Source organism: Macaca nemestrina, chromosome X, assembly GCF_043159975.1.
Source record: "Macaca nemestrina isolate mMacNem1 chromosome X, mMacNem.hap1, whole genome shotgun sequence".
Lineage (NCBI taxonomy): Eukaryota > Metazoa > Chordata > Mammalia > Primates > Cercopithecidae > Macaca > Macaca nemestrina.
In genome coordinates this window covers 159,039,726-159,051,749 of record NC_092145.1, presented here as the reverse complement: position 1 = coordinate 159,051,749, position 12,024 = coordinate 159,039,726, and the positions used below count along the sequence as shown (strand labels likewise).

At 50.9% G+C, this 12,024-nt stretch overlaps 1 protein-coding gene across 1 annotated transcript in view; it reads right to left on the bottom strand.

Moving 5' to 3' along the window:
* Positions 1-10,684, bottom strand: part of LOC105478256 (cytokine receptor like factor 2) — a 26,869-nt gene extending 16,185 nt beyond the window's left edge. The window contains exons 1-3 of the mRNA XM_071088697.1: positions 10,574-10,684; positions 5,952-6,054; positions 1,315-1,481 (exon numbers count right to left, since the gene is read on the bottom strand). Coding sequence (XP_070944798.1) covers positions 1,315-1,481; positions 5,952-6,054; positions 10,574-10,652 — 349 coding nt within the window. The 5' untranslated portion in view covers positions 10,653-10,684. The remainder of the gene's footprint in view (positions 1-1,314; positions 1,482-5,951; positions 6,055-10,573) is intronic.
* Between the last annotated feature and the right edge of the window lie 1,340 nt (positions 10,685-12,024).

Genomic DNA, 12,024 nt, shown 5'->3' with positions numbered 1-12,024 from the left:
GAGATTGCTTTTCAGTACTTAGGGTAATCAGCTGAAGGAAGTACTGAAAAGCGTGGTGAGCTTGCTTTTCAATAGCTACGGTAATCATGGATCCGGCGATTATCATGAGCTTTTCAGTACTTATGGTAATCAGCTGAAGGAAGTACTGAAAAGTATGCTGGGCTTGCTTTTCAGTAGTTACGGTAATCATTGATCCAGCGACTATCATCAGATGGCTTTTCAGTACTTAGGGTAATCAGCTGAAGGAAGTACTGAAAAGTGGGCTGAGCTGGCTTTTCAATTGTTAACGGTAATCATTGATCCCGCGTGAACTTGTGACTGGCATGAACTTGCCTTTCATTACTTACGGTAATAAGCTGGAGGAAGTACTGAAAAGCGTGGTGAGTTTGCTGTTCAATAGCTACGGTAATCCTGGATCCGGCGATTTGCGTGAGTTTAAAGTCCTGAAAAGTGTGCTGAGCTTGCTTTTCAATTGTTACGGTAATCATTGATCCCGCTACTGGCATGAACTTGCTTTTCATTACTTATGGTAATAAGCTGAAGGCCGTACTGCAAAGCGTGGTGAGCTTGCTTTTCAATAGCTACGGTAATCATGAATCCGGCGATTTGCATGAGCTTTTCAGTACTTATAGTAATAAGCTGAAGGAAGTACTGAAAAGCGTGGTGAGCTTGCTTTTCAATAGCTACGGTAATCATGAATCCGGCGATTTGCACGAGCTTTTCATTACGGTAATAAGGTGAAAGAAGTACTGAAAAGCATGGTGAGCTTGCTTTTTAATAGCTACGGTAGCCGGGCGCGGTGGCTCAAGCCTGTAATCCCAGCACTTTGGGAGGCCGAGGCGGGCGGATCACGAGGTCAGGAGATCGAGACCATCCTGGCTAACATGGTGAAACCCCGTCTCTACTAAAAAAAAAAAAAATACAAAAAATTAGCCGGGCGCGGTTGTGGGCGCCTGTAGTCCCAGCTACTCGGGAGGCTGAGGCAGGAGAATGGCGTGAACCCGGGGGGCGGAGCTTGCAGTGAGCCGAGATCGCGCCACTGCACTCCAGCCTGGGGCACAGAGCAAGACTGTCTCAAAAAAAAAAAAAAAAAAAAAAATAGCTACGGTAATCTGAATCCGGCGATTTGCATGAGCTTTTCAGTACTTGTGGTAATAAGCTGAAGGAAGTACTGAAAAGTGTGCTGAGCTCGCTTTTCAAGAGTTAACGGTAATCACGGATCCGGTGATTGGCAGGAGCTTGGTTTTCAGTCCTTGGGGTAATAAGGTGAAGGAAGTACCGACAAGCACGGTGAGCTGGCTTTACAATACTTACGGTAATAAAAGATCCAGCGACTGGCGGTGAAAACGGGGTGCGTCCCGTTCCTGATGGAGAAATACAGAATATCGTCTTGCTGCTCTGCGTCTAGGAGGCACCCCGAGGTGTGACCTTCCTGGAGAATGTAGACGGTGCACTGGTCATAGGCCTCATCTCGACTGAATCTGGGGTTTAAAATGACCGTTTAGCAACAGTGCTTTATTTATTTATTCATTTATTTATTTAGAGATGGGGTCCTGCTCTTGCCGCCCAGGCTGGAGTGCAATGGTGCAACCTCAACTCACTGCAACCTTTGCCTCCTGGGTTCAAGCAATTCTCCTGTCTCAGCCTCCTGAGTAGCTGGGATTACAGGCGCCCGCCACCAGGCCCAGGTAATTTTGGTAGTTTTACTGGAGACACGGTTTCACCGTGTTGGCCAGGCTGGTCTCGAACTCCTGACCTCAGGTGATCCACCCGCCTCAGCCTCCCAAAGTGCTGGGATTCGAGGTGTGAGCTACCACATCCAACTTCTCTTTTTTTTTTTTTTTTTTTTTTTTGAGACAGAGCCTCACTCTGTCGCCCAGGCTGGAGTGCAGTGGCGCCATCTCAGCTCACTGCAACCTCCACCTCTCAGGTTCAAGAGATTCTCCTGTCTCAGCCTCCTGAGTAGCTGAGATTACAGGGATTACAGGTGCCTGCCACCACGCCCGGCTAATTTTTGTGATTTTAGTAGAGACGGGGTTTCACCATGTTGCCCAGGCTGGTCTCGAACTCCTGACCTCAGGTGATCCACCCGCCTCGGCCTCCCAAAGTTCTGGGATTACAGGTGTGAGCTAGCACACTGACCTTTTTTTTTTTTTTTTTTTTTCCTTTTGGACGGTGTCTTGCTCTGTCCTTGAGGCTGGAGTGTAGTGGCGCGATCTCGGCTCACTGCAATCTCTGCCTCCCGGGTTCAAGCCATTCTCCTGCCTCTGCCTCCTGAGTAGCTGGGATAACAGGCATGCACCACCAAGCCTAGCTGATTTTTGTGTTTTTAGTAGAGACGGGGTTTTACCATGTTGACCAGGCTGGTCTCCAACTCCTGACCTCAGGTTATCCTCCTGCCTCAGCCTCTCAAAATTCTGGGATGACAGGCGTGAGCCACGACGCCCAGCCTGGACATTTCTTAAAACAGCATTTAACAAATCTAATGGCCGTTCCTTCACGCTCCATTCTCACCGTGGCCTCCGGCCAGGTTCCCTCCTCACTAACTTCAATGACCCTTCTTTACAGCTAACTACAACACCTGTCCAAACAGAAAAACTTGCTCTCTCATAAATATTTAAACCCCTTGTGTCACCAGGTGCAGGTGCAGAGTTCGAGACCAGCCTGACCAACATGGAGAAACCCCGTCTCTACTAAAAATACAAAAATCAGCCGGGCGTGGTGGTGCATGCCTGTAATCCCAGCTACTCGGGAGGCGAAGGCAGGAGAATCGCTTGAACCTGGGGGGGCGGAGGTTGCAGTGAGCCGAGATCGTGCCATTGCACTCCAGCCTGGGCAACAAGAGTGAAACTGTCTCAAAAAACAAACAAACAAACAAAAAACCCTTGCATGGTTACTATAGTATATTGAATTGTGGCCATCCATAAGCCATGCCCACGTCCCAACTCCCAGAACCTGTGAATGGGATCTTAGCTGCAAATAAGATTTTTGGAGACATGATTAGGTAAGCACTGAAATAAAATCCTCCTGGATTAATGTGAGCCCTCAATCCAATTAGAATGTTTTTATAAGAGGAGGCCGGACATGGTGGCTCACACCTGTAATCCCAGCACTTTGGGAGGCTGAGACGGGTGGATCATCTGAGGTCAGGAGTTCGAGACCAGCCCGGTCAACATGGTGAAACTGTGTCTCTACTAAAAATAAAAACACAAAAATTTGCCAGGCGTGGTGGCAGGTGTCTGTAGTCCCAGCTACTCAGAAGGCTGAGACAGGAGAATCACTTGAACCTGGGAGGTGGAGGTTGCAGTGAGCTAAGATCACGCCAATGCACTCCAGCCTGGATTAATGTGAGCTCTCAATCCAATTAGAATATTTTTATGAGATAGCAAAGAAATACAGTGAAAAATATTCTTCTAAGAGACAGAAGAGGATATACAGACTCAGAGGAGGAGGCCATGTGGACACACAGGCAGAGACTGGAGTGATGCGGCCACAAGCCCAGGGACTCCTGGAGCCCCCAGGAGCTGGGAGAGGCAGGAAGGATCCTCCCCTAGAGCTTCCGGAGGCAACTGGATACAGCTGCAGTGGATTAATATGTGTCCGTCAGAAAGATCTGTCCGTGTCCTAACGCCCAGACCTGGAATAAGGCCTTATTCAGCAATAGGCTCTTTGCAGATGCGATTAAGTGAAGGATCCAGAGATGAGATCATCCTGGATGAGGGTGCGTCCTAAATCCAATGACAGGTGTCCTTCTAAGAGACAGAAGGGGAGACACAGACACAGGGGAGGAGGCCACGTGGAGACGGAGGCAGAGACTGGAGTGATGCAGCCACAAGCCCAGGGATGCCTGGAGCCCCCAGGAGCTGGGAGAGGCAGGAAGGAGCCTCCCCTAGAGCCTCCAGAAAGAACCAAACACAGTTGCAGTGGGTTGGGATGGTGACGTCCAAAAGATCTGTCCATGTCCTAACCCGTAGACTTGTGAATAGAATCTCATTTAGAAAGAAGGTCTCTGCAGGTGTCATTCAGTTGAGTATCTTAGATGAGATCACCCTGGATTAGGATGAGCTCTAAATGGAATGACAGGTGTCCTTGTAAGAGACAGAAGAGGAGACACAGACACAGAGGAGAAGGCCACGTGGAGACAGAGGCAGAGACTGGAGTGATGCGGCCACAAGCCCGGGGACGCCTGGAGCCCCCAGGAGCTGGGAGAGGCAGGAAGGATCCTCCCCTAGAGCCTGTGAAGGGAGGAGAGGCCTGTCCTTGATTTTGGACTTCTGGCCTGCAGAACTAGAATAACTGTTGATCTTAACTGCTTAGCGTATGGTATTTTGTTATGGCACCTTAGGAGACCCCTGCTTTCAGGAGGGCCTTTGCGGTAAAAGAATGGCCAGGCGCGGTGGCTCAGACCTGTCATCCCAGCACTTTGGGAGGCCGAGTCGGGCAGATCACGAGGTCAGGAGTTCAAGACCAGCCTGGCCAACATGAGGGAAACCCCGTCTCTAAGAATACAAACAAAGTAGCCGGGCGTGGTGGCGGGCGCCTGTAGTCCCAGCTACTCGAGAGGCTGAGGCAGGAGAATCGCTTGAACCCTGGAGGCAGAGCTTGCAGTGAGCCGAGATCGCGCCACCGCACTCCAGCCTGGGTGACAGAGCGAGACTCCGTCTCAAAAAAATAAAAGAATGTGCCAAGATCACCTATCACTCTGGTTTTTCTGCACAGGGAAAAAAAAAAATTGTCACCCACAGTGAGACCAAGTGGCTTATTCCTCGTCAACAATGTCCGGGGAATTCTTGGCTCAGGAATTGTTTCCTTTTTTTTTTTTTTTTTTTTTGAGACGGAGTCTCCCTCTGTCACCCAGGCTGGAGTGCAGTGGCGCGATCTCGGCTCGCCGCAACCTCTGCCTCCAGTGGTTCAAGCGATTCTCCCGTCTCAGCCTCGCAAGTTGCTGGGATTACTGGCACCTGCCACCACGCCCAGTTGATTTTCGTATTTTTCAGTAGAGATGGCGTTTCCTCATATTGGCCAGGCTGGTCTTGAACTCCTGACCTCAGGTGATCCGCCCACCTCGGCCTCCCCGCGGTGAGTCTCACTTTCCGAGTGACTTCATTTTAAAATTTCCCTGTTCTGTGCACTTTCCCGTTTATCTGTTTTGCTATCAAACTGAAGAATCAACCACCCATGACTAAAGGTATTGCAAAAACCGTTCCTCCAACACCGACACGCACACTTCTGGGTGTCCAACTAAGCCAAGGTAAAAATAAAAAAATAGTCACATCAGGCAGACACAAAGGTGGAGGCAGCCCCGGGTAAGGCTGTGACATGTTTCAGAGACTGAATGTTTCCTTTCCCGGCTGCCTAGCAGATAAGATTTCAAGTTCTCTTTCTTCATCTCTTTCTTCATCTCCCGTTAATAATCTAGGTGATTTTCAGGCCGGATGCCGTGACTCACGCGTGTCATCCCAGCACTTTGGGAGGCCGAGGCAGGTGGATCCCATGAGGTCAGGAGTTTGAAACCAGCCTGGCCAACACGACTAAAAATACGAAAATTAGCCGGGCGTGGTGGCAGGTGCCTGTCCTCCCAGCTGCTCGGGAGGCTAAGGCAGGAGGATCGGTTGAACCCGGGAAGCGGAGGTTGCAGTGAGCCGAGATCACGCCACAGCACCCCAGCCTGGGCGACAGAGCGAGACTCCGACTCAAAAACAAACAAACAAACAAAAAGAAGGTAGGTGATTTTGAGCCTGAGTCAGCCATCCCTTGGCAAGAAGGTTTGGGGCGATGAGCTTGCGGTTGTGGTGAGGGCTGAGGGTTCCACAGAACAAACATTCTGGCTTTTGCCGAGTGTGACGCTTCACACTTTCGTTCTCTGGCGTTCCCAATCGCTGACGGCTCTCAGAAGAGCTATTTTGAGCCCCGGGCTGTGGGGTTTGCCTTCCAGGGTGGGGCCCACTTACTTGTAGTGGAAACTCAGGTTACTCCTGGGGTAGTGGCTGGCATTCCATGTCACCTGCACCGTTTCTAGATTAAAGTAGATGATCTGAATCTCTAGTCCTTCTCCTAGACACAAACAGATGCAGGAAATTCACTGTCAGGCAACTCTATTTTATTTTTTAATTTATTGTTGTTTTTGAGACAGAGTCTCTCTCTGTCGCCCAGGCTGGAGGGCAGTGCCGTGATCTCAGCTCACTGCAACCTTCACCTCGGGGTTCAAGCGATTCTCCTGCCTCAGCCTCCTGAGTAGCTGGGATGGCAGGTGCCCGCCACCACCCCCGGCTAATTTTTTGCTTTTTTAGTGGAGATGGGGTTTCATCATATTCAACAGGACGGTCTGCATCTCCTGACCTCATGATCCACCTGCCTCGGCCTCCCAAAGTGCTGGGATTACAGGCGTGAGCCACCGCGCCCGGCGAGGCAACTCTAAGAACAGCTGGAAACTGACAGCATAAAGCCAGCACTTTCGTCCTAAGAAGGAGATGCTGGTTTAAAAGGACAGAGATCTGGCCAGGCACGGTGGCTCACCTCTGTCATCCCAGCACTTTGGGAGGCCGAGGCAGATGGATCATGAGGTCAGGAGATCGAGACCATCCTGGCCAACACGGAGAAATCCCATCTCTACTAAAAATACAAAACGTTAGCCGGGCGTGGTGGTGTGCACCTGTAATCCCAGCTACTCGGGAGGCTGAGGCAGGAGAATCACTTGAACCCGGGAGATGGAGGTTTCAGTGAGCCGAGATTGTGCCACTGCACTCCAGGCTGGGCGACAGAGTGAGACTCCGTCTCAAAAATAAATAAATAAATGAAAAATAAAAGAACAGAGGTCTGGCTGGGTGCAGTGGCTCATGCCTGTAATGCCAACACTTTGGAAGGCTGGGGCAGGTGGATCGCCTGAGGTCATGCGTTTAAGAGCAGCCCTGGCCAACACGGTGAAACACCGTCTCTACTAAAACTACAAAAATTAGCCATGTGTGGTGGTGGGTGCCTGTAATCCCAGCTACTCAGGAGGCTGAGGCAGAAGAATCGCTTGAACCTGGGAGAAGGTTGCAGTGAGCCGAGATTGTGCCACTGCACTCCAGCCTGGGAGACAGAGCTAGATTCCGTCTCAAAAAATAATAACAAATAAAAAGTCAAAGGACAGAGAAAACCAAGGTTTGTGTGCACGGGTTACCTGTTAATTCCTTGAGCAAGAGCTGCAGAATACATAAAGGCTGGTCCAGAAGAGACAATGCCACCTTACATATCCACAGAAGATGTGTCATTGGATACACGATTGACGCTTATATCTGCACAAGCCACTAGTGGGTGGACCTTACCCTTTGCAAAAACCTCAGAGACAAGTCAACAAGGGTACAATTATAGTTGCCTCTTTTTTTTTTTTTTTTTTTTCGAGACAGAGTCTCACTCTGTTGCCCAGGCTGGAGTGCAGTGGTGCGATCTCAGCTCACTGCAACCTCCACCTCCCAGGTTCACACCATTCTCCTGCCTCAACCTGCTGAGTAGCTGGGACTACAGGTGCCCGCCACCACGCCTGGCTAATTTTTTGTGTTTTTAGGAGAGACAGGGTTTCACTGTGTTAGCCAGGATGGTCTCGATCTCCTGACCTCGTGATCCACCTGCCTCAGCCTCCCAAATCTCAGCTAGGATGACAGGCATGAGCCACCATGCCTGGCTGCTTTTGTTTGTTTTTGCAAAAGGTAATGTTTGCCCACTAGTGCCATGCACAGATACGAGCATCAGTCATGTATCCAGTGACACATCCCCTGTGGATACCTAAGGTGGCATCAGAAACTGTCCCCATTGATCCACCTGACTGTCTTTCTCAAAACACCATACACACTAACTTCAGAAATGGACCGGCTGGGTGCGGTGGCTCACACCTGTAATCTTAACATTTTGGGAGGCCGAGGTGGGTAGATCACCTGAGGTCAGGAGTTCAAGACCAGCCTGGCCGACATGGTGAAACCCCATCTCTATTAAAAACACAAAAAATGAGCTGGGCGTGGTGGCGGGCACCTGTAATCCCAGCTACCCAAGAGGCTGAGGCAGGAGAATGGCTTGAACCCAGGAGGCAGAAGTTGTAGTGAACCAAGATCGTGTCACTGCACTCCAGCCTGGGCGACACAGCAAGACTCCGTATCAAAATAAACTAAAATAAAATAAAATAACAGAAATGGACCAACTCTAAAGAAGTATTTCTATCTTTGCTTGGAAGGTTGCTTAGACTTCAGTAGCTTCGACGTTTCAAGAGGTCTGGGTTTGTAATTCCGAACATGGAGAATAGGAATATTTTAGAATTCAGCAAACATGCAATGATATTTTGGATAATGGCAGCCAAATCTCTCACTGTCAAAGAAGTGAGTTACAGGTTTGGAAAGACAGGCTACAGTGAACCTTATCATGTTGGGTTTTAAGTGGAGGTATCTGGAGGATAGATAGAGATAGACAGATAGGTAAATAGATAGATAGATACATAGATATATAGATACATAGATACATAGTAATGTTAGATAGATAGAATTATATAGATGATGATAGAAATAGTTAGACAAACAGATAGACACAGATAGGTAGGGATTGATGGGTAGATGGATGAATCAATGGACAGGTGAGTGTATAGATGGAAGGCAAGTGGATGGGTGGGTGGATGGGTGACTGGATGCATGAATAAATGGATGAACAGATACATAGATGAATGGGTGGATGGGTGGATGGATGCATGGATAGATGGATATGTAGATGTGCACGTGGATGGGTGGATGAATGGATGGATGGATGGATGGATGGATGGATGGATGGATGGATGAGTGGATGAAAGTGTGGCTGAGTGCATGGTGGATGGATGGTTTGATGGATGGGTAGATGGATGTATTGGTGGATGGATGGTGGATAGATGGATGGATGGATGGATGGTGGATGGATGGTGGATGGATGGATGGATGGATGGATGGATGGATGGATGGATAAGTGGATGAAAGCGTGGGTAGATAGGTGGGTGAATGAGTGAGTGGATGGATAGATAAATGGATGAACAGATAGGTGAGTGGGTGGGTGGATGGATGGATGGATATGTAGATGTGTACATGGATGGATGGATGGATAAATGGATAAAAGTGTAGGTGAATGCATGGGTAGATGGATGGCTTGATGGGTGGGTGGATGGATGTGTTGGCATATGGATGGATGGATGGATGGATGGATGGATGGATGGATGGATGGATGATGGATGGATGGATGGATGGATGGATGATGGATGGATGGATGGATGATGGATGGATGGATGATGGATGGATGGATGGATGGATGATGGATGGATGGATGATGGATGGATGGATGGATGATGGATGGATGGATGATGGATGGATGGATGGATAGATGATGGATGGATGGATGGATGGATGATGGGTGGATGGTGGATGGATGGATGGATGGATGGGTGGATGGATGATGGATGGATGATGGATGGATGGATGGATGGATGATGGATGGATGGATGGATGATGGATGGATGGATGATGGATGGATGGATGGATAGATGATGGATGGATGGATGGATGGATGGATGATGGGTGGATGGTGGATGGATGGATGGATGGATGGGTGGATGGATGATGGATGGATGATGGATGGATGGATGGATGGATGATGGATGGATGGATGGATGATGGATGGATGGATGATGGATGGATGGATGGATAGATGATGGATGGATGGATGGATGGATGATGGTGGATGGTGGATGGATGGATGGGTGGATGGATGATGGATGGATGATGGATGGATGGATGATGGATGGATGGATGGATGATGGATGGATGGATGGATGACGGGTGGATGGTGGATGGATGGGTGGTTGGATGGATGAAAGGATGGGTGGATGGAGGCTGGGTGGGTTGATGGGTGGATGGTGGAAGGGAGGATGGATGGATGGATGGATGGATGGATAATAGATGGGTGGATGGTGGATGGAGGGCGGATGGAGGCTGGGTGGGTTGATGGGTGGTGAATGTATGAGTGGATGGATAGTTTGATGGATGGGTGGATGGATATATTGGTGGATGGATCAATGAATAATAGATGGATGATGGATGGATGGATGATGAATGGGAAAAGATAGATGAGATAAATTGATGGATAGATTAACATGAATATATGTACTGATCAATCAATCATAGATAAACACACACACGCACACATACAGTTCCTAGTTCTGGCCACCGAAAGTGCATATAAGCAGAGGATATTCCAGGAGCAATAAATACAGTTATTATTCATGTATTTACTTATAAATACATTTCATCCCAGCTACTTGGGAAGCTGAGGCAGGAGAATTGCTTGAACCCAGGAGGTGGCGGTTGCAGTGAGCCGAGATCGTGCCACTGCCGTCCAGCCTGGGCGACAAGAGCGAGACTCCGTATCAAAGAAAAAAAAGAAAAGAAAAGAGAAAAGAAACTTTCACCCTCATTGTTTAAGTTTTACAAAACAAACAGTGCCTGGTTGCAAAGGAAACCACAACCAAAATAGGACAAGAAGAGGGCACTTAATAAAGGGTATTTCATGCAGGCCGGTGGTGAAAGCTTACCTGTTGCTACTTGCCCCAAAGCCATCCAGCTTCCCAGCAGAAAGACGGCAGCTCCCCACAGCAGAACCAACCGTCCCATGCCTGAAACAGGAGTGGAGAGGGAGGTCCTCAGGCACCTGCCACTAGCAGATCGCTCATGACTCATAAGCAGAGGTCACCCTCGATTTCAAAAACGCAGAAAGGAAATTAGGGAAATGATTACAGGCAGGAAGCACAGTGACGCTCGATTTTAAAAGATACACTTGTCAAACACACACACACACACACACACACACACACACACACACACACACACACACAATCAATCCAGGGTCAGGATTACCACACACAGGGCTGAGCTGAGCCCTTCCCTTCCTTCCTTCACCCTCCCCTCCCCCTCCACCTCCTTCCCCCCTCCTCTCCACCTATCCCTTCCCTCCCCTCTCTTCCCCTCCCCTTTCCTCCCCCTTCCCTCCCCCACCCCCTTCCCCTCCCCTCCACCTCCTTCCCCCTCCCCTCCCCTCCCCCTTCATCTCCCCTCCCCTCCACCTCCTTCCCCCTACCCTCCCCCTTCATCTCCCCTCCCCTCCACCTCCTTCCCCCCTCCCTCCCCTCCCCTTCATCTCCCCTCCCCTCCACCTCCTTCCCCCCTCCCCTCCCTCCCCCTTCATCTCCCTCCCCTCCACCTCCTTCCCCCTCCCCTCCCCTCCCCCTTCATCTCCCTCCCCTCCACCTCCTTCCCCCTTCCCTCCCCTCCCCCTTCATCTCCCCTCCCCTCCACCTCCTTCCCCCTTCCCTCCCCTCCCCCTTCATCTCCCCTCCCCTCCACCTCCTTCCCCCTTCCCTCCCCTCCCCCTTCATCTCCCCTCCCCTCCACCTCCTTCCCCCCTCCCCTCCCCCTTCATCTCCCCTCCCCTCCCCCTCCTCCCCCCTTCCCCTCCCCTCCCCTCCACCTCCTTCCCCCTCCCCTCCCCTCCCCCTTCTTCTCCCCTCCCCTCCCCCTTCTTCTCCCCTCCCCTCCACCTCCTTCCCCTACCCCTCCACCTATCCCTTCCTCCCATCTCCTCCCCACTCCCCTTCCCCTCCCCCTCCCCTCCCCACCCCCTTCCCCTCTCTCTACCCTCCTCTCCCTCCTCCCTCCCTCCCCCTCTCTTCCCCCTCCCCTCTCCTCCCCTCCACCTTCCCACCTCCCCTCCCCCACCCCTTCCCCTCACCTCCCCTCCCCCACCCCTTCCCCTCACCTCCCCTCCCCCACCCCTTCCCCTCACCTCCCCTCCCCCACCCCTTCCCTCACCTCCCCTCCCCCCCACCCCTTCCCCTCACCTCCCCTCCCCCCCACCCCTTCCCCTCACCTCCCTCCCCCACCCCTTCCCCTCACCTCCCCTCCCCCACCCTTCCCCTCACCTCCCCTCCACCTCCTTTTCCCTTCCCCTCCCTCCACCTATCCCTTCCCTCCCCTCCCCTCCACCTAT